Source organism: Oryx dammah, unplaced genomic scaffold (assembly GCF_014754425.2).
Source record: "Oryx dammah isolate SB20612 unplaced genomic scaffold, SCBI_Odam_1.1 HiC_scaffold_20, whole genome shotgun sequence".
Lineage (NCBI taxonomy): Eukaryota > Metazoa > Chordata > Mammalia > Artiodactyla > Bovidae > Oryx > Oryx dammah.
Window position 1 is genome coordinate 50,426,747 of NW_024070204.1, and position 22,765 is coordinate 50,449,511.

At 41.4% G+C, this 22,765-nt stretch overlaps 1 protein-coding gene and 1 long non-coding RNA gene across 2 annotated transcripts; one reads left to right on the forward strand and one right to left on the reverse strand.

Annotated features, from left to right (window-relative positions):
• Positions 1–358: 358 nt before the first annotated feature.
• Positions 359–6,274, reverse strand: PLK2 (polo like kinase 2). Its single transcript, XM_040262561.1, has 14 exons — positions 5,875–6,274; positions 5,145–5,252; positions 4,885–5,001; positions 4,557–4,686; positions 4,237–4,324; positions 3,691–3,786; positions 3,384–3,582; positions 3,135–3,282; positions 2,695–2,792; positions 2,269–2,398; positions 1,800–2,040; positions 1,565–1,694; positions 1,200–1,310; positions 359–1,065 (listed from the first exon to the last, which is right to left on the reverse strand). Exons 1-14 carry the CDS (start codon positions 6,142–6,144, stop codon positions 874–876), a joined length of 2,058 nt encoding a protein of 685 aa, XP_040118495.1. The 5' UTR covers positions 6,145–6,274; the 3' UTR covers positions 359–873.
• On the forward strand, positions 3,832–18,839 carry LOC120879538. Its single transcript, XR_005724811.1, has 3 exons — positions 3,832–3,841; positions 7,576–7,579; positions 18,646–18,839. It is a non-coding gene; the product is annotated as an uncharacterized LOC120879538 (long non-coding RNA).
• The last annotated feature ends 3,926 nt before the right edge of the window (positions 18,840–22,765 follow it).

Sequence of the window (22,765 nt, forward strand, 5' to 3'; positions counted from 1 at the left end):
TTGCATAGTAGGAGGCCTTTATTTTGGTTGTGATAAGAATGATATTTTTGTTATGCTCTTCTCTTCTCAAGCCAGATCTACTCAGAGAATATATGACTTCATTTCAGGTATTAAATAAAGACTGACCTCCTAGAAACTATTACTGGAATAATTAAAAGTTCTAACTTTCTACCCTGCTTCTACATTCAATGTCATGCCAAAGGGAGCCAAGAACCCATGATCAAAGAATGAGGTGATGCAGTGATGGAGTCATACCAAAGACAGGAGACCACTCTTTCTGCTTTTTCATACTCTTTATTGCCAACAGTTTAAAATGGTCAACATAAAAAAAAATTGATAATAAATACTGCTCTTTGGGCTGTAATAAATAAAAAGTTTATTAACAAGGAATGCACTTTTCCAGCCACAAGTGTCTTCAAAAATTAACAAAACAAAAAAAATATATATATGGCCATAGTTCACAGTTAAGCAGCCAAAAGCTGCTCCAATTATAGCCTTTAAACAACATGGGAGCATCCTCCCTTTCCCTCCCCTTCAGGAAGTATATTCACAGCTCTAAGTCCTCTGTCCGAAGCACTCTCCACAGAGAGAAGTTAAGAGTCAATGCACCTTTCTGCAAAATTGTCTGAAAAGCCTTTAGAAACAGGTACGTCAAGGAAAACTGCATTCAGGTTCATTCTCAGCTTGTCCAAAGTTCAGGACTGTGTACCTCAGCCTGGTCTGGGTTCCACCAGGTCCAGTGGGCCACAGAGAAATTGTTTTCGTACCACCACCTGTCCATCTTCTTCAACGTGCTGCAGATCATTCTACTGACTTCCATGTCGATCTCACAGTGGAAAAGAGGATTCCCACAGGGTTCATTCAAGAAATCTCTTAGTTACACCTCTGTAACAGCATGTTCAGAGCGTATTCCATTCGATTTTTTAATTCTAATGAACAGCCAGACATCAGCAGAGTTGTCAGTCTAAAAGTTGTAGATATCCTGTCCTCATTGATGTAGGTGAGAAGGTATTCTTCATTTTGGCTACAGATGATTATTTTTGTATGATCATGGTAGAAATTCACCTTTAAAAAGTAGACATAAATATTAAGCATCTCTAAATAGTCAAGATATGAAGAGTTTTCTCAATAATTGAACTGGCTATGTAAAAATCATTTCTTAGGACCTAAACATGCACTTTCTTAAAGGGTTCATTTACCTGAAAGGTGCCATCATTGAAGAGCATCATTAAGGCCTTATCAGATTTTAGCCACTGAAGGAGGTAGAGCCGAGGTCTTCGAACATCAGTAACACTAGGCAGATCTCCACCCTGAGAGAGATTGGGAGAGTTAGTGCCTAGGAAGACTTCGCAGTGTGTGCACTCAGTTCTAAGCAAATGCCTCTCAACCTTAAGCAAGGGCCAGAATGGCCTGGAGGTTCCTGCCCCACCACCCAGCGTTCCTGAGTCATAGGCTGAGGATGAAACATGACATGCTGCACTTCTAAAAGCACTGAGGCTATACAGATGCTACTGCTCTGTGGACCACACTTCCAACATCACTTCTTGAAAGCCCGGGTACTTACATCCATGAGGTTCTCCTCCATGTAATGAGAGAAGTATTTCAGCACCGTCACTTGACTAATGAATTGTTCAGGGGCATCTGTGGCTGGGAAAACAGAGCATTGGCCAAGCTCCGCATAATAGTGAACTGTTCTAAAGAACAGGGAGAAAAGAAACAGAAACAGGAAAAGTCAGTCACTGTTTTCCTTAGGGCAAAACTGAACAACTGACAGGGCTTCCTTAACTGGACACACTTACTTTTTGTCGGGAAGGAGGCTCATGTGAGCACCGTTGTTGAAAAGGACTCCTACAGTGTGGTCTGAGAGCTGGTACCCAAAGCCGTATTTGTTAGAGTAGTCGACCCACTTGGTGACCCACTGAAAGGAAGTGCTCAGTTGCTCTTTGGGGATGCAGTCAGCTTCTGGCATGTTTTCTAGACATCCTCGAAGGACTCTTGCCACCGTGTCTGCGACACTTCCCATGGTACTGTCCTCAAGGCCTAAAAAGTCAGAGAAAGTTATAAAATAATTAACAACAAAACTTCAGGCTATGGTAGGTGCTAGGTTTTCGTCCACTAATTTTAAGGATAGAGGACTGAAAATTGCTCCAATCCTCTAAGTTGCTTCTTCTATGTTAAATCAGGCCCAAAACCAAGCTGACTTTAGCTGCTTAGTGTTGAACACTGGCATTTAGAGTGTCACTATTTAAAATGTGATTGACAACTTACACTCACTGCTACTGCTGCAGCTGCCAAGAGTTCCTCTGACTATCATCCGAATAGCATCTCCAATCTGCTGCTTGTTTTCTACTGCGGGTGTTCCAGATCTGGCAACTGTAGTGGTAGGTGGCTGGAGTTCCTAGAAGAGAAGAGCCAGATGACAAGCGTTTAAAATTCATCTAAAGTTGAGAATTCTAGTTTAAGATGAGATTATAGCAATTACTAGGAAAGCTTATCACAAAGCAATGGACACAAGCCAAGTAAAAGATATTTCCGATAACTGCATGCATTGTTAAACTAAGAGATAAAATCTTTCCTTTTAAAGGGTTGGGGAAAAAAAACTTTTAAGTAAATATATCATGATCTAAGTGATAATTAGCAAAGAATGGAAATGATATAAAGTGTTTATAACTACTTTATTCTTCTCTAGCATACCTCATCTGTCCTGTGTTTGCTGGGTTGCTGAGTTATCGAAGTCTTTTTCAAATCATGCCTAAGCTTGTAAATTTCTTCATCTTCTTTAGATACTTTATCTGTAAATCAAGAAAAAGGATTATGAGCATTATTCTATCCAAACAAGTAGAAACAGAGCAAGTCACATTTCCTCCTTTTGCGTTAATAACCAACTTAAGAGCATTCAAAGCAAAACCAACAGTTTTATCTTTGCCATCAGCTGCAATTATCCAAGAAGCACACTTTAATGCATCTGAAACAAAACTAGCAACTACAGTTTGCAATTTAGATTTATTATGGTACCAAAAGTTCAACAGTTTACTAACATACTGGCCAAATTATGTTACTATGAAAGCCTCTTTCAACTAACTTATCAACTTTATATATATAATATTGGATACAGAAAAAGTCTTATAACTTACTATGTGTGTCAATATATCTTGCTTTGTCTTTTTTGCCACCAAAAAGAGCAGCAGCTGCCTTCTTAAAGAAATTCTTAGCTGGGCTTGACAAGTGGAAATCTGGAACTGTGTGACAACAGCTAGAAGAGAGTCTATCTGGAGTGAAGCCCTGTGAAGCATAAGAAAAGTCTTTCAGTAACCTGCTGGGAAATTAGGATCAAGAGCATGTAATAAAAAGACGCAAAAAAAAAAAAAAAAAAATCCACCAACCTGCAAAAAGAAATCATGTCGAATGATGTCATCCAAACTGGGACGATCTTCTGGATTTTTGGACAACATGCTAGCTATTAAGTGCTTAGCAGGAGCCAGCAATGAAGAGGGCATTGTATACCTTGCTTCTCTTATACATCTGTAAGTTTCTTTCAGATTTGTAGTTTCAAATGGAGGTCTTCCTAGTAACATTGTGTACCTGTATACAAAGAAATACCTCTTTAGGAACCATCATAAAGCAATTCTTTTCCAGTGCTAAAATCTACATCTAAATTTGACTTTTTATTATTTTGGTACGTTTACTTACATTACACAGCCTAAGGCCCAAATGTCTGATTCACAGCCATGTCCTTGTTTGTTGAGGACTTCAGGAGAAAGATAATTTGGGGTACCACATATCGTCCTGGGAAAACAAAATACGAAGATTTCACTAGGAACTCTCCTCTTGTTTAAACTTAGTTCTCTGGGTAAGCTACGCTGAATTTCTATCTGGAAACATTTAACTTTTGGCGTTATGAACAATTGACATTTCACCAAGTGACTTGGTAATTTTTTTTTTAATGCATGTACAACTGTTTTCAGCCACATGACAAAGTGCTTTAAGCCAACTGAGACCAGGTACAGCAAGACACTTTTATATATTTCAGGCAAATAAAAGATTTGTTTCATAATCAACTTATGGCTGAAGATACTCTGCCTAGGCTACAGTGGCACTGAGTATTTCCTTCAATTAACACTGTAGCAGTTTACAGATTTTAATATCAACTAACCCCTGAAACATTAATTGGAAGATAAAAAGGGCATGTTTGATCTCCACAAAACCCTAGCTAAGATGTATCCTTTTGACTCTTACCTTCTCCTGTGTTCCAAGGGTTCCAGCCTGGCTGCCAAACCAAAGTCTCCAACTTTTAGTTCCATGGCTTCATTAATAAAAAAGTTCCCTGGATGACAACAACAACAAAAGTCTGAATTCTCTTGAAAAAATATTCTAACCAAGTACACACACATCCCTCCACTCAAGAGGCAGGCAGCCAGCTGCTTAATAGGCGAGCCATCATTCAGAAGCAATACTGCATTGGCTAGATCCCAACTAAGAACATTAACTATGTAAGAAAAGGGAAAGAGAGCATGCACCTCTGATACAAAAGTCAGGGTTTGGAGTGAAAGGCTCACCAAGTTTGAGATCTCTATGCAAGATTTCTTGTTCGTGAAGGTACTTTAGTCCAGACACAATCTGCCTGAGGTAATATCGGACTTCTGGCTCTGTCAACACCTTCCTTGCTTTCAAGATATGAGCCATGGACTGGGAGGAGGAGAAGGGAAAAAGAGAATCTGTCAAATAAAGTTGCCAGCATCAGTAGTTTCTTTAGGCAGGATGAGCGATGAAAGGTAATGCTGCCATATTATAATTATGTCCACAATCAAATTGCCAGATAAAGTGCAATTTGAATGCCAGGTCAGTGTGCGGGAAGTACATGCACTCAGATGTGTGAAGACTTACCCTTCTACTGCAATATTCCAAAAGAATGTAAATGTTTTCTTTGTCCTCGAAGTAGTGGTAAAACTGCACGACGTGCTTGTGATGGAGAATTCTGTGAAGCTCTATTTCTTTGTCAATCTAAAATGAAAAGCAAGATCAGTCTTATTAGCCTCCTTCACCTCTGCAAAGCCAGCTGCTTACACATGCAGAAGACATGTTCCTAACAGGGAAGGGCCATCTCTGCACACAAAGAAAATATTTTACTCAACAGTCATACACACCTTTTCCCTTTGATGAGGTTTGGCTACTCTGCTGTGAGGAATAATTTTTGCAGCGTAGACTTTGTTGTTAGTCAAATCTGTCATCTCGTAGCATTTTGCAAAGCCACCCTGAAAGGAAACAAAGCCGAGAGGGAATTGAGTATGGCAGGAACACGGACGGCAGATTTTTTTTTTAATAAATAAACGAGAAAGATAATAAAAAATATGAGGAAGGGTGGACAGAGGGACGCGGTCTACTTTTTAAAAAGCTCCTTCACGAAGGGAAAGCACTCCTAACAACAGTTAAGTTAAAACGGTGCCCCTTCTCCTTTTACACAGAGGAGCTTTACGGAGCGGGGCTGGGGGTCGGGGAGATGAGAAATAGGGTCTGAAGAGACGTGTCAAGAAAATCCTCTGGGGTGGGGGTGGGGAGGCATCTGGAGGGCTAGGTCTGGTGTAGAAAACCCTCGCTTCTGGCCTCAAGATCGATGTCTTTGGGCTCGTGGAGGAGGCAGACAGCCGCGGTCAAGGATGGAGAACGGGACCCCCGCGCTGTCAGTGCACAAAAGCCAAAGGAGGGCAGGTAAACACCCCACGCCGCGCCGAGATCCAATTACCGAGACCTCGAGAAACGGCGGGAGAGCGGGGACTCCGGGTCCGGCCCGGCCCGCGGGGTAGGGAGTGGAGGGCGGGGGAAACGCCCGGGCAGACCTCCCTCCCGCCTGGCAGCTGGGCGCCCGCCGCTCGTCACCTTTCCCAGCACTTTGCCGCGGCAGTAGCGCTTCCCCGTCGTGGGGTCGACGATAATCCGCGAAATCTCGGCCCCCGAGTGCGAGTGGTGGTGATGATGGTGCGGGACCGCCGGCTGCACCTGCGCCGGGGTCTGCGGCGGCTGCGGCTCCTCGGGGGGCGGCTGCGGCCGCTTCTTCTTCGAGTCCCCGCCGCAAGCCTTGCCCAGAGCCTGCTCGCACATCTTGGTGCTGGCGGCAGGCTGGTAGGTGATAGTCCGTAAGAGCTCCATGGTCGCCTCGTCGCCTGACACTACCGGCCACCACCTCCGAGGCGCGGACACACGACCGAGCCGGCCTCTGCCCTCGAGCTCCGCCCCGCCACCACTGCCAACCTCCCGCGCCCGACGTCTCGGTCCACTTGTGCGAGTGCGAGCGCCGGGCGAAGTCTTATATATGGGCTGAGAAGGGGGCGGAGAATCGAAACGGAACGTGACGTCACGGGCAACGCCCCGCCCACCGGCCTCCAGAGCGCGCGGGGCCAGGCGAGAGGTCGCTAAGGGCCGCTGGGTTTCCGCTCGCGAGGCAGGTGCGAAAGCGGGAGGTCTGGCCGCGGGGAAGCGCCCCCCGAGATGAGGAGGCGGACACAGGAGTCCGGCCGTCCTCGTGACCAGCACCCCGTTCTTGGAATGTTCCAAACTTCTAGGTTTGAAGTAGAAACCCGGGGGCCGACGCCTCGGCTCCGCCCGGTGGCCCGCGGCGCTGCGGTCATCGCAGGTTCCCTCCCCCGCAAAGCCCTTGCTGACCGCCCCGCCACCTGACGCCTCTGGTGTCATGGGGTGACTGTGGCCAGAGTCCACTGCACAGGCACGTGAGGCTTCCTCCGGGCCACCGGGCTGCCGCGGACCTCGCTTTTACCCTACCAGCTCCTGTCTAGAGGGTCCCTCCGGGGCGGCCCTGCCCCTGAAAGGCAGGGATTCCCGGAGCAGGGTCTTCGGAGCTCCCCGCTGCTTCTGAACGAGGCAGACTTCGGCTCGGGCCGGTCGGCTAACCATGGCCAAGTCCCACTTAGTGCCCATCACCCTAGATCAAGCCTTTATCCGAAGTCTGGCTCTTAACCTTGGCGAGGGAGGCAGTTGCCTGGGAAAGGCTTCGCCTTCAGTATGTCCGAAGTCTGGGAGCAAAGGCGCCATCTCGTGGAATGTGCCAGAAGCGCGGTTAGAGGTTGGAGTGGGCCGCGGTATGGGCTTGCTTTGACAATAAGTAGTGTAATCCGGCTCCTGGTGCTGATTATGGTTTTACGATCGAAATCATCTAGCTCTTCTTCCGAAGGGGTTATGCAGACTGCGTCGTTTAAATGGCTCATTAAGCCACGAGGTTGCTCTCGTGCTGGAAGAGGCAGTCTTAGGCCTTCCAAATGGAGGGAATTGGAGCATGAGGGAGGAACATAGCCTAGTGAGTTAAAACATGGCTATTTCCTGTTTCCAGATTTTACAATTCAGATTTGCTAACCTAGGAACACCATTGTTTCTTGCTCTAATGACGATAGTATTTTTATGTGCAGGACACCATATTTAGTGTTTTCAAATGCCTTATTTAATTCTGCATCCGTTTTAAGTAGAAAATACTGTTATTCCCATTTTACAGATGACGAATCTGGTGTTTAAAGAATTTGTAACTTATTATATAGTCTCCCTGTATAAATATTTAGTAGATCATCCAAGTTATGTTAATGATCAGTAGGCAAATTTTAAAATCTAAGATAAGATATATTTCACAATATTTCAATACTAATTTCCAATTCTATATAGAACATCCGGTTAATAACCCCCTGGAAAGTATTTAGAAAGGGTTGGCTCAAGTCCAGATACCATCAAGGAGTATTCTTGCCTGGGAAATCGTGTGCCTAGAGGAGCTTGCTGGGCTAAAGAGTTCATGGGGTCGCAAAAGAGTCCGATGGGACTTAGCAACTAAAACAACAACAATGCATGTTATCAGTGACTTAGGTATGCCTGGTTTCAAAGACTCTGTCTCAAGTACTTCCCACATAATGTAGAAAGGAGTGTCATTGGCATTACAAAGTAGAAAGAGAAAGTCTTCTATGACTCTTCCTTTTTGACTCTGTAAACAGGGCAAGCCCAGGCATGTTTCTTGTAAAAGTGAACTTTACCCCCAGATTGTCGCGGCAGGAGTAAGGGGTGGGCCTAGAGGTAGACGTGAAGACTTATGTAATCTCCCTCTTTAAAGTTAAACCTAGGGGTGACCTTTGCCCCCCAGATTTAGGCAGAGTTGTTTACTAGCCTATAGTAGGCTTGCTGGTTTAGAAATTACTACCTAAATTTCCAGAGCTAATTTTACACCATGTCTATTTTATCTGCTGATAATGAACTTTTAAATCTAATTTGTTTATGACTTTCTATGATAAAAGGACTGTGAAGAATAATCATGATATTTTTATTATTATTTCCATTCTTTATCATATATTATTGTATATCTGTTTACCAAATTTACTTAAGCATTTGATGTACTGTTTGTTGAACATGCCATAGGAAATACAGGTCTATCCTCCAAAACATTTGAGCACTTAATAAAATACTAACATGAATATGTGTTATTGAGTCTTCTGTCCAATTATGAAAAAAAAAATCTGATTTTTTTCTTGGTTTCTAGTGCCCTCATGTGGACAGAACTAAAATTACTAGTAGAGCAGAAAAGGAAATAAATGTACTTTCAAATGAAGATAAATCTTTAATTAAAATATTTTCCTGTAGTTCTCTAGATTTAATGTAAAGCAGTATCCTAATATTATTTTTAGTGAAACTTGACACGCTTATTGCAAATTTTATATGAAACTGTAAGTGATCAAAAAGAGCAAAGTAACTTTATAGAAAAATTAGGAAAAGGAAGGTCTTTCCTCTACCAGTCATCAAGACTGTAAGTTATTAAGTTGTTCTGTTAAGCTAGAGCAATGAAGAAACTTTGGTCCTCTCATAGGGATAAACTAACCAGTGAAATAGTTTAAAGAGCCTAGAAATAAAGGCACATATATAGCCTAGAAGCAGATGCACATGTATATAGAATTGTGGTATATGAGCCTAGATATAGATGCACGTGTATGGAGAGTTGTGGTATATGGCAGAGGAAGCATGATAGGTTAGTGAGGAAAGGAGACTATCCAATAAATGAAAGTAGAAAATTGACTTTTCCATATTAAAAAAAAAATGAAGTCTGTATCTTACACTGTATTAGTTTTCTAGGGCTGCCTTGACAGAATACCACAGTCTGAATGCTCAATTTACAGAAATTTACTTTCTCTCCCTGGAGGCTAGAAGTCCAGGATCAAGGTATTCCTCCTGGGGCCTCTCTCTTTGACTTGCAGTTGGCTACCTTATCTTCTTGTCTTCGTGTGATCATTCCTTTATGAGCGAGCATCGCTGGTGCTCCCTTGTGAGTCCAAATTTCCTGTTACAAGGACAGCAGTTAGACTGGATTGTGCTATGCTGTGCTTAGTCGCTCTGTCCTGTCTGACTCTGTGACCCCATGGACTAGCCCGCCAGGCTCCTCTGTCCATGGGGATTCTCCAGGCAAAAATACTGGAGTTGATTGCCATGCCCTCCTCCAGGCATCTTCCCAACTCAGGGCCAGAGCCCAGGTCTCCCTTGCAGGCGGATTCTTTACCTTCTGAGCCATCAGGGAAGCCCAAGAATACTGGAGTGGGTAGCCTATCCCTTCTCCAGGGGAATTTACGGCCCACCCAAATGGCATCATTTAAACCTTAATCACCCCTAACTCTAAATACAGTCACTTTCTGAGGTACTGGGGGGCTAGGGATTTGATACATGAATTTTGAAGGAAAACAATTTTTAGGCCATAACACACACAAGGTACAAAAAAAATCTACTTCAGATGGAATAAAGACTTTAAGAACAAAACAAAATATCAGTAGGAAACAATAGGCAACTAATGTTCAGAGCATATGGTGGGGAAAGTTTTTTTTAATTGAGATAGAGTTATAGAGTTGACATGTAATACCCTGGTGGCTCAGGGGTAAAAAATTCACCTGCTAATGAAGGAGACATGGGTTCAGTCCCTGTGTCGGGAAGATCCCCTGGAGAAAGGAATGACACCCACTCCAGTATTCTTGCCTGGAGAATTCCATAGGCAGAGGGCCCTGGTGGGCTACAGTCCATGGGGTCTCAAAAGAGTCAGACATGACTTAGCAATTAAACAACAACAAACTATTAGAAATGACAACCAACTCCAGTATTCTTGCCTGGAAAATTCCATGGGCAGAGGAACTGGGTGGGCTATGGTTCATAGGGTCACAAAAGTGTTGGACACAACTAAGTGACTGGGCACACACACACACATAGATATATATGGTGAAACAGCTAACACAATTTGTATCACCACACATAGTCCCAATATTTTTTTCTTGTGTTGTTACTGAGTCTGAGATATGGAGGCTCTGATCATCACAGGCGTGCTCAATCATTCAGTGAGCTCTGCTCAATGCAATACAGGCCAACAAATCCAAGAGATGAGGTGTTCAGGCAAAGAATACAACTTTATTTGGAAAGCTGGTTAACTGAGAAGATGGCAGACTAATGTCTCGAAATAGCCATCTTGTTAGGGGCCTGGATGCAAGGTTCTGTTATAGAACCAGAGAGAGAAGCTGTGAGAAACTGAAGTCAAAAGGCAAAGAGGGAGAGAAAATGAAAAAGTTAAAAGGGCCGTCAATCTTGGAAAACATCTCCAGAAATGGCCAGCATCAGGGAAAAGAAAGAAGTGTTAGTCACTCAGTCATGTCCAACTCTTTGTGACCCCATGGGCTTTGGAGCCCAGGGACTGTACCCCTCCCAGGCTCCTCTGTCCATGGAATTCTCCAGGCAAGAATACTGGAGTGCATAGCTATTCCCTTGAGGGATCTTCCTGACCTAGGGATCACACCCAAATCTTCTGCACTGTGGGCAGATTCTTTATCCTCTGAGTCACCAAGGAAGCATCAGGGAAGGGATGTGTTAATCTCTTCTGTCTTGCAGCCTTCACAGGTGGGCAGGGTCAGATGATCTCTCTGGGAGCTGAACAGAGCCTCTTTAGTTTAACTGTCAGGCATAGGAGCAGGGTCCTCTGAGGTAGGCCATTATGTATGATTATAACAACAACATCAATGAAAAACAAGTCAAAGAAACATTTCCAACATGGAGTCAAAACTGATTCTTCTCCGCAACTGTATGACAGTAAATTTTAAGACCTCCTCCCTCAACAGGGCTTCCCTGACGGCTCAGCAGTAAACAATTCACCTGCAGCACAGGAGACGCAAGAGCTGCTGGTTCAGTCCCTGGGTCAGGAAGATCCCCTGGAGGAGGAAACGGCAACCCACTCTGGTATTCTTGCTGGGAAAATCTCATGGCCCAGAGGAACCTAGTGGGCTACAGTCCAAAGGGTCACCAAGAGTCTAAATATATGATACCGTATAGTTAACTCGAGTGTTCCCTGGTGGCTCAATGGTCAAGAATCTGTCAGCCAATTCAGGAGAAATGGGTTCAATCCTTGGAGAGGGAAGATGCCCTGGAGAAGGAAATGGCAACCCACTCCAGTATTCTTGCCTGGGAAATCCCATGGGCAGAGGAGTCTGGTGGACTAGAGTCCACAAAATTGCAAAGAGACAGACACAACTTGGCAACTAAACAGCAACAACAGAATGTTAACTAGAGTCACCATGCTTTACATCCCCAGGACTTATTTACTTTATAATAGGGAGTTTGTACCTTTTGACCTCCTTTACCCATTTTGCCTACCTTCCCTGCCTTCTGTTAACTGCTGACCTTTCTCTTTGAGCTCTGAATATGAGTTAAATTTTATTTTTAAATTTCACATATAAATGAGAATATTCATTGTCTTTCTCTCTTTTATAAATTTAACATAAATACCTCAAGGTATATCCAGCTTATTGTAAATGGCAGGACTTCCTTCTGTTGTATGGCTAAATCATATTCCATTATGTGTGTGTGTGTGTCTAATATTTTCTTTATCCATTCATCCATTAATGGATAGTTTGTTTCTATACCTTGATGGCCTTTAAAAGTGCTACAGTGAACTTGGGAATATTGATATCTCTTCAAGATTATGATTTCATTTCCTTTGATTATATACCCAGAAATGGGCCTGCTGGGTCATATGGTAATCCTATTTTTAATTTTTTGAGGAGTCTCCATTTTGTTTTCCATAGTGGTTGTACTAATTTATATTCCCACCAACATTGTATAAGGGTTCCCCTTTCTCCACATCCGCACCAACACTTGCTCTTTCTTATCTCTTTAATGATAGCCATTCTAAAGAAGTATGAGATGATATCTCTGTAGTTTAGATTTGTCTTTCCTTGATGATTAATGATGTTGAGCATCTTTTCATTTACTTACTGGCCTTTTGTAGGTCTTCTTTGGAAATATCCATTGAAGTCTTCTGCCCATTTTTTTAAATTGAAACATACTTGATTTACAATGTTGTATTAGTTTTTAGTATACAGCAAAGTGATCAAATATATATATATGTGTGTGTATATATATTCTTTTTCATGTTATTTTCCACTATGATTTATTAGAGGATGCTGAATATACTTCCCTGTGCTATATGGTAGGACCTTGTTGTTTATCTATTTTATATATAGTAGTTTGTATCTCCTAACCCCAAACTCCTGATTTATTCCTCCCCCCACCCATTTCCCCTTTGTTGTTGTTGTTCAGGCTCTAAGTCATGTCCCGCTCTCTGTGACCCCATAGACTGCAGCATGTCAGACTTCCCTGTAAATTTGTTTTCTATGTCTGTATGTTTCTGTTTTGTATATAAGTTTATTTGTAGCATATTTTAGATTGCACATGTATGTGGTATCATGTGATGTTTGTCTTTGACTTATTTTACTTCATGATAATCCCTGGGTCCGTCTGTGTTGCTACGAATGGCGTTATTTCACTCCTTTTTATTGCTGAGCAGGATCCCATCACAGGCGTGTGCCACATCTTTTTTTACTTATCATCTCTCTGTGGGCTTTTACGTTGCCTCCACGTCTTGGCTGTTGTAAATAATACCACTGTGAACATTGGGCTGCATATATCTGTTCAAATTAGATTTCTCCAGATATATGCCCAGGAATGGGATTGCTGGATCATTTATCTTCTACCCATTTTTAATCAGATTACTTACCTCTTTACAGTAGAGGTAAAGAGGGAAGTAAGTAACTCCTTATTAGACACCTGATTTGAAAATATTTTCTCTCATTATGTAGGTTTTCTTTTCATTTTGTGGATGATTTCCTTTGTTGTATAAAAGCTTTCTTTGATGTAGTTCCCCTTGTCTGTTTCTAGCTTGTATTACCTTTTGCTGTCAAATCCAAAATATCGTAGCCAAGACTAATGTAAAGGACTTTAGCCCATGTTTTCTTCTAGTTTTGTGGTTTCAATAATTAATCTATTTTGAGTTGACTTTTGTGCGTGGGATAAAGATAATGGTCCAGTTTCATTCTTTTGATGTGACTATCCAGATTTCCCAGCACCATTTATTGAAGAGACTATCCTTTATATATGTCCAAAAATATATTATGGGAAAAGAACAGTCTGTTCAATAAAGGCAAAGATTTTTCAATGTGCAAATCACATTAACCATATAACAAGAAATTGATAAATTTGTCTAAATTAAAATTAAGAAATTTGATTCATTAAAAGACACCTTAAAGTAAAAAGACAAGCTATAAGTTGGTAGAAAGATTTGTATACATATAACTAAAAGAAATATAAAGGACTCCTACATATTGGCAAGAAAAATGACCTAATATACATAAAAATAAGTAAAAAATATAAAGTATTTAATAGAAAAGGAGCTACTTATAGCCAATAAATAAGGTGAGTTTCTCAAAGTCAGTAATAACTAGGGAAATATAAATCAAGACCATTTAAGTTCATTCAATAGGAAAAGGTTAGGAAGCCTAAACATATCAAGGGTTGGAAAAAAAGTAGATCAGCAATTTGCATGTACAATTTTGTTAAGAGTGTCAGTTGATCATTCTTATACCCTACAATCCATCAAGAGAAATACTTGCACATATGTACCAGGAGACACATATACAAGCAATGTCATGACGGTGCTTTCGGTGATTGAAAAAAGAAAAAAACCCACATAAACCAAATGCCCATAAGATACAAGAAAGGGTAAATAAATAGTGGTTGTTGTTGTTCAGTCACTCAGTCATGTTTGACTCTTTGCGATCCCATGAATTGCAGCCTGCCAGACTTCCCTGTCCTTCACTATCTCCCAGGGTTTGCTCAAACTCATGTCCATTGAGTCAGTGATGCCACCCAACCATCTCATCCTCTGTTGCCTCCTTCTCCTCTTGCCCTGTCTTTCCCAACATCAGGGTCTTTTCCAGTGAGTTGGCTCTTCACATCAGGTTACCAGAGTATTGGAGCTTCAGCTTCAGCACCAGTCCTTCCAATGAAAAGGATTGAGAAAAGAAAAAAAACCCATATAAGCCAAATGCCCATAAGATAGGAGAAGGGATAAATAAATGGTGGTATGTATACATAATGGGATATTATATGAAAATCAATGAATTAACACATATCTATATCAGTATGAATAAATCTTAATGTTTACTTTTTTAAAATGGAAATTAAAGATTATTCTTTTATAAAATACAAGAACTAAATCTCTTTATTTTGTTTATACATATGTTTGTATTGATTTAAAACACTACTTAAAAAAACATGGAAATGATAAGCAGTACATTTAGAACAATAGTTATTTTACCTTGTGTGAGTGAGGCAAGGGATATAATAGAAGGAAAGAACATGCAAATCTTTGTTGTCAGTGATCAGTTCCTGGGTTGGAATATGGGAACACTCAAGCAAGACATGTGCCTGGAGAGACCAATGATATGTCATGAGCCAAGGACAATGGTTAGTCCAGTCGTGAGTACCTTAAATCCAGGTTTAAAAAAAAAAATGTACACAGTCCTGACCAGTATAATGATTTGATGGAAGTGAAACAATGAGAAGAACATTTTTTTATATGTGTGCATTGCTAGGAGGCTACAGGGGCTAGGCTAGCCATGTTACATCTCCACTGAAATAGCCTGAGCACCGAGGAAGGTGAAAAGAACGAAACCTCATTTTATATTCATCACAATACACCTACTTGGTTAGATATTTAAATTTAAGTTCTAACACTTTGAAAAATAACATTAAAAGGTTAATTTTAGGTTTTAAATTTAAATATAAACATGTTAAATATCTTTTTCTGGAACTCTCTTGCTTTTTCCATGATCCAGCAGATGTTGGCAATTTGATCTCTGGTTCCTCTGCCTTTTCTAAAACCAGCTTGAACATCTGGAAGTTCACGGTTCACATATTGCTGAAGCCTGGCTTGGAGAATTTTGAGCATTACTTTACTAGTGTGTGAGATGAGTGCAATTGTGCGGTAGTTTGAGCATTCTTTGGCATTGCCTTTCTTTGGGATTGGAATGAAAACTGACCTTTTCCAGTCCTGTGGCCACTGCTGAGTTTTCCAAATGTGCTGACATATTAAGTGCAGCCCTTGCACAGCATCATCTTTTAGGATTTGAAATGGCTTAACTGGAATTCCATCACCTCCACTAGCTTTGTTCGTAGTGATGCTTCCTAAGGCCCACTTGACTTCACATTCCAGGATGTCTGGCTCTAGGTGAATGATCACACCATCATGATTATCTGGGTCGTGAAGATCTGTTTTGTACAGTTCTTCTGTGTATTCTTGCCACCTCTTCTTAATATCTTCTGCTTCTATTAGGTCCATACCTTTATCGAGCCCATCTTTGCATGAAATGTTCCCTTGGTATCTCTAATTTTCTTGACAAGATCTCTAGTCTTTCCCATTCTGTTGTTTTCCTCTATTTCTTTGCACTGATCACTGAGGAAAGCTTTCTTATCTCTTCTTGCTATTCTTTGGAACTCTGCATTCAGATACTTATATCTTTCCTTTTCTCCTTTGCTTTTCACTTCTCTTCTTTTCATAGCTATTTGTAAGGCCTCCTCAGATAGCCATTTTGCTTTTTTGCATTTCTTCTCCATGGGGGTGGTCTTGATCTCTGTCTCCTGTACAATGTCATGAACCTCCATTCATAGTTCATCAGGCACTCTATCTATCAGATCTAGGCCCTTAAATCTATTTCTCACTTCCACTGTATAATCATAAGGGATTTGATTTAGGTCATACCTGAATGGTCTAGTGGTTTTCCCTACTTTCTTCAATTTAAGTCTGAATTTGGCAATAAGGAGTTCATGATCTGAGCCACAGTCAGTGCCCAGAAAAATCTGAAAGAGATGGGAATACCAGGCCACCTGACCTGCCTCTTGAGAAACTTATATGCAGGTCAGGAAGCAACAGTTAGAACTGGACATGGAACAACAGACTGGTTCCAAATAGGAAAAGGATTACGTCAAGGCTGTATATTGTCATCCTGCTTATTTAACTTATATGCAGAGTACATCATGAGAAATGCTGGGCTGGAAGAAGCACAAGCTGGATGGAATCAAGATTGCTGGGAGAAATATCAATTACCTCAGATATGCAGATGACACCACCCTTATGGCAGAAAGTGAAGAGGAGCTAAAAAGCCTCTTGATGAAAGTGAAAGAGGAGAGTGAAAAAGTTGGCTCAACATTCAGAAAACAAAGATCATGGCATCTGGTCCCATCACTTCATGGCAAATAGATGGGGAAACAGTGTCAGACTTTATTTTTCTGGGCTCCAAAATCACTGCAGATGGTGATTGCGGTTGAAATTAAAAGACGCTTACTCCTTGGAAGAAAAGTTATGACTAACCTAGACAGCATATTCAAAAGTAGAGACATTACTTTGCCAACAAAGGTCCGTCTAGTCAAGGCTATGGTTTTTCCTGTGGTCATGTATGGATGTGAGAGTTGGACTGTGAAGAAAGCTGAGAGCCAAAGAATTGATGCTTTTGAACTGTGGTGTTGGAGAAGACTCTTGAGAGTCCCTTGGAGTGCAAGGAGACCCAACCAGTCCATTCTAAAGGGGATCAGTCCTGGGTGTTCTTTGGAAGGACTGATGCTAAAGCTGAAACTCCAATACTTTGGCCACCTCATGCGAAGAGTTGACTCATTGGAAAAGCCTCTGATGCTGGGAGGGATTGGGGGCAGGAGAAGGGGACGACTGAGGATGAGATGGCTAGATGGCTGGATGGCGTCATGGACTTGATGGACGTGAGTCTGACTGAACTCTGGGAGTTGGTGATGGACAGGGAGGCCTGGTGTGCTGCGATTCATGGGGTTGCAAAGAGTTGGACACAACTGAGCGACTGAACTGAACTTATGTTAAATATCTTTTAAGTTTGACAAACTAGCATTTTGTAAGTAAATGAAACTCTGTGGCAAATCCTGCCAGTAATCTTTGATGAAGGTTTATATTATACATTTATCAAAATAGTTGACCAAACTTTTATTCATTCTTCTGTCTATTTACCTGTTACCTAACTATCTGTTTCCTGGACTTGATAATAACAGTGTTTAAGAGCAGCTCTGCTTTCCCTTCATTAACTATTGCACAAACTGAAATTACTAATTTCTATAGTGGATTTAGATCTCCCTCTACTGGTACAAAAAGATAATGCCAATCAATGCTGTAGGTTGCTTACAATGCTACTGTTCTTAGTCATACTCTACTCACCATTCCATTGCCTTATGTAGCGTCAGCATAAAAAGTAATCTTACTTTTGAATCTATCTTAAAGGACACAGCTATTTTCTAAAATCAAATTATCTATATTTTTATAAATAAAAAATTATTATGAGCATATAATACAAAAACAAGGTAAAGATGTTTTATTAATACTTTTCCTCACTCTTATAAATAAAAAACCTTTTGTCTCATTGACATCTAAAAAAAATTTTTTTCAAGAACATCTTTCTCTCTTTGTGAATCCTTACGGGTTGCTTATCCTCTACACGTGTACTTTCAAATTTCTTGTTCATTTAGGAGCTTTTTCTTTTTTTCTTCTTCCAGTTTTACTGAGAAATAATCAACATATAGCACTGTTTAAGTTTGGAGCTTCCAGAGTGACTCAGATGATAAAGAATCTGCATGTAATCAAACCCAGGTTTGACCCCTGGGTTGGGAAGATCCCCTGGAGAAGGACATGGCAACCCACTCCAGTATTCTTGCCTGGAGAATCCCACGGAGAGAGGAGCCTGGTGGGCTACAGTCCATAGCGGCACACAGAGTCGGACACAACTGAAGTGACTCAGCAGACAGCACACACTTCAAAATTAATATATACCCCATAATAACTTGACATACATATAACATGAAATGATTATTGCAATAAATTTAATGAACTTTTATCACCTCATATAGATACAAAATTAAATAGAAAAAAAAGATTTTTCCTTATGTTAAGAACTAAGGATTTACTTGTTTGTTTGTTTGTTTTTTCTCAAACTGTGAACTTTTATTTTGTATTGCTGCTGCTGCTGCTACTGCTGCTAAGTTGCATCAGTTGTGTCCGACTCTGTGACCCCATAGACAGCAGTCCACCAGGCTCCCCTGTCCCTGAGATTCTCCAGGCAAGAACACTGGAGTGGGTTGCCATTTCCTCCTCCAATGCATTAAAGTGAAAAGTGAAAGTGAAGTCCTCAGTTGTGTTCAACTCTTCGTGACCCCATTGTCCTCATCCTACCAGGCTCCTCCGTCCATGGGATTTTTCAGGCAAGAGTACTGGAGTGGGATGCCATTGCCTTCTCCGAGTTTGTATTGGGGTATAGCCAATTAACAATCCTGTGGCAGTTTCAGAGGAACAGCTAAGTGACTCAGCCATACATACACATGTATCCATTCTCCCCAAACCCCTCTCCCATTCAGGCTGAGCAGAGTTCCAAGTGCTATATGATAGGTAGGTCCTTGCTGGTTATCCATTTCAAATATAGCAATGTGTACATGGCCTTCCCAAAGTCCCTAACTTACTCTTCTTAACAACTTTGCATGTAACATATAACAGTATGCTATATTTATCTTATAACTGGAAGTTTGTACTTTTGATTGTCTTCATCCAGTTCCCCTTCCCCCATCCCCTACCTCTGATAACCACAAATTTGAACTCTTTTTTTCCTACGAGTTTTTTGTTTATTTTTGAAGTATAACTGACCTTCAGTACTATGGCAGTATTGAGGTAACTCCTGAACAGCATAGTGACAGAGGGACCCATTTTACTAGACAAATTGTTAAGGAAGTTTGTAAAATTTGGCCAATTATGCAACATTTCCATTGTGCCTGTCATCCCCCAGTCTTCTGGGTTAGTGGAAAGGACAAATGTAACAATTGAAACTCAGTTGGTTAGAGTTATAGATGCTTATTCCATTGGTGCTCTTCAACCTCAGATCCACTCCTTTGGCAAACATCATTTGTCTCTCTTTGAGATTATTACAGGGAGACCAGTGAGATTGGCTGAAAGACTATGATCTTATATTACTTAAGGGACATATATTATTGTAAGGGTTTAATCAAATTGTTGACAAATTATTCTAACTTTTTTCTGAAGCTTATCACAGTTATCTATCCTCAAAGTCTCATGACTTACAACCAGGAGATTATGTATGTTGGAAAAGACATCATTTAAAGGACTCCCTCCAAACTAAATGGAAGGGCCCTTATCAGATTCTTTTGACTAGTCCATGCACAGCAAAACTGAAGGGAATGGACTCTTGGATTCCTGAAAGTGAAACTGTTAGTTGCTCAATTGTTTCTGACTCTGTGACCCCATGGATTGTAGCCCGCCGGGCTCCTCTGTCATGGAATTCTCCAGGCAAGAACACTGGAGTGGGTTGCCATTCCCTTCTCTAGAAGATCTTCCTAACTGAGGAAACAAACCCAGGTCTCCTGCATTGCAGGCAGATTCTTTACCATCTGAGCCAAGAGCTTCTGTACCAGTCTGGTCTATGGATAGAACTGCTGACCTCAAACTCACCTTTAAGCAATGTTCTGATAATAAGGGAACAGCAACATCAGGATGAGAAGATGACTTCGGAAGTAAACAACTGTCCCAAGATGCTGGACCTGACCCGTGTGACTGTTGATAACATTTTCTTAGTTTCTTGAACTCTTACACAGGAATCAAATGTTTTTCTATCACGAGCACAATCTTATGCAAATTTCAGAAATCAGTCAAATTGTTCTGTTTGTAGTCAGTTACCTGCATCTAATACTTCTCATTTACCCTGGAAGGTTTCTCTTCTCCAAGGCTCCGATTGAATGGCTCTTAGAAAGTTTTTTTTTAGAAGAAAGGGATTATAGTTCTGTCTGGGCTATTACTGATATCACTAGATGGAACCCACTCACTTGGGCAATCAAACATACTTATTGTGACCCTGGCCATAAATATGAATTTTTCCCTTAAGGTTACTCAAATTCAATCAGAGCAACAAGCAAAATTACAGTTTAAAAACATAACCTCTAGACTATTAGGAGGGACACTTCCTCAGTTATGGGATGCATTTATCTGTCTAACACCAGTCTGTGGTTGTCTAAGCCTAAAAGTCTCCCCCACAATACTGGGATCAATTAAATCATACCAAAGGTAACTAGCCTAATAGCACTGGAAAATTAGATCAGGTGCCAATGGAACCCCACTCCAGTACTCTTGCCTGGAAAAATCCTATGGACGGAGGAGCCTGGTAGGCTGCAGTCCATGGGGTCTCGAAGAGTCGGACATGACTGAGTGACTTCACTTTCACTTTTCACTTTCATGCATTGGAGAAGGAAATGGCAACCCACTCCAGTGTTCTTGCCTGGAGAATCCCAGGGATGGCGGAGCCTGGTGGGCTGCCGTCTATGGGGTCACACAGAGTCGGACACGACTGAAGCGACTTAGTAGCAGCCTTGTGAAAACTACCAATATACCATTTCTCTTAAAGACGGTGATTGCTATGAAACAGATTTGGTCAGATGTCCAGGAATATACTGGCTGCAACCTAACAGGAATCAATGGCTTTGTGGGTCCAGTCTATGGCCCTGGCTTCCACCAGGATGGCTAGAAAGGTGTACTTTAGGATTCCCTTGGGCTCAAGGCCAGTTACATACAAACTTAGATGTGTTTCCAGCAAATTTACCATCAATATGAGCCCGATGGACCAGGAGATCTGTGTTTCACTGGTATTGTCACTTAGCAGCTGTTTTTGCACCTTTGGTAGGATTGGAAAATGTTATTTCTCACATTGAAGACTTAATAAAATTCACCCAAGGGGCATTAAGTGATAGCAGCCAGGCTATTGGCCTACTAAATTTTGAGGTCTCTATGAGAAAAGCTATCTTACAAAGTTGTTTGGCCCTTGATAGTCTTACAGCATCTAAACGGGCATCTGTGCTGTAATTCAAATTGAATGTTGTGTTTACACACCAGATGAATCCTCTAATGTAAAATATTTAATGACTCACATGAAAAATCAGATTCCTTCCTTAGATGACCCACTTCCTAGCCTTTGTGATACTTTACAAAGATGGTTTGGTTCTGAAAGCTCATGGCCTAAATCTCTGTTTGTAATTTTAATCAGGATATTAGCAGTATTACTTGTAATCTGTTTATTTTATAAGACTGTTGTGTTTTGTAGTGCATGATGTATAACCAGGCCTCCAGCCAAAATACTGATAGCTAAACATCTTGAAGAAATAGAGCACGTTTATTACATAGAATAATTATAATAGTGTGATTCTAAGTATGGGGAGAGGCAAGAAGAGAAGTATTTCCCGGATCCTATTAGGTTAGAAGATAGAGGATCCAGAGAATTTTTTATTATTTATCAGTGGGCCTAGTCCAGAAAGTAACACCTGGAGTGATTTGTCAGTGACCTTCTCCTGATCTGGGATGTGCCTTCCAGTGCAGTGGGACCAAAAAAAAGGGTCATGAAATGTCTCCAAAATATGGTCAGATTTATAACCATGGAGAGGGACTATGAAATGAAAATATCTCCTGCCATATCAATAAACAAGAAATGTCACAGCCATCAGTGATTTCTGGCCTCCAGATGTGAATGAGAGCTCCCCAAACTGCAATCCACCAAATGCCTCCACCCCCACAGAGATTGCAGAGGTGCTTGGGTGGCGGGAATGCAAGAAGCAGCCATCTGCCACTCCTTCAGGTGAACAAGGAAACAGGATTTGGCCCCAGATAGCTGAGATGCATATGAAAGGAATGAATTCAGTGAGCCCAAAGGCTTACATTTCCCATACATAGAATGCCAACTTCCTTATATCTGATCTTTGATGTTCAGACTGCCTGCTCCCTTTGTTGCAAACTTGTTTATAGCCTGACTCCCCCTCCTGCCTCCTTAGAGCAGTTTTCTCAGAGGTACTGAAATGCTGTCTCCTGGGCTTGGAGTCCTAAACATTCCCACCAAATAAAATAACGCTACTTTCAGATCGTGATTATATTTTTTAGTCAACAGAGCTATTATTACATGAACTCTCTCCTAAAACTCATTTGTCTGTCTGCAAATGCCCCATCTGCTTATTCTCCTTTCCCAATTTCTCTCTCACAATTGCCCTTCCATTTTACAATAGGAGAGCATGCCTCTCATATGTGCATCCATCCTTCCATCTATCCATTCATTTAACCAGAATTGTTCTCTTGTGCATTTCCTCCAGCTGTAAATGTTATTGAACCAGGTTCATTTGCTCGACACACGGCAAGCCAGATGCTGACACACTGAGATTTGTCGCAAATAATAGGTTTATTCATGAGGCAGCTAAATGAAAAGACAGGAGAAGGAATCTCAGATTTGCCTCCCTAAAGGTAAGGGCTTGGGATATTTATAGGACAGAGAGGCAGAGTGGTCTTAGGTGTGGGGAAAGGAGATTGGATGTAGGGGAAAGGTGA

Bases quoted from the DNA above. Each gene is read 5' to 3' on its own strand.
- PLK2 (XM_040262561.1), bottom strand. From the start codon at position 6,144: ATGGAGCTCTTACGGACTATCACCTACCAGCCTGCCGCCAGCACCAAG. The intron at 3,583-3,690 runs GTAAGTAAACGT...CTTTGTATACAG, and splicing joins TGGGCCTTAGGCTGTGTAAT to GTACACAATGTTACTAGGAA. The intron at 2,399-2,694 runs GTATGCTAGAGA...CTTCTCTTCTAG, and splicing joins GCAAACACAGGACAGATGAG to GAACTCCAGCCACCTACCAC.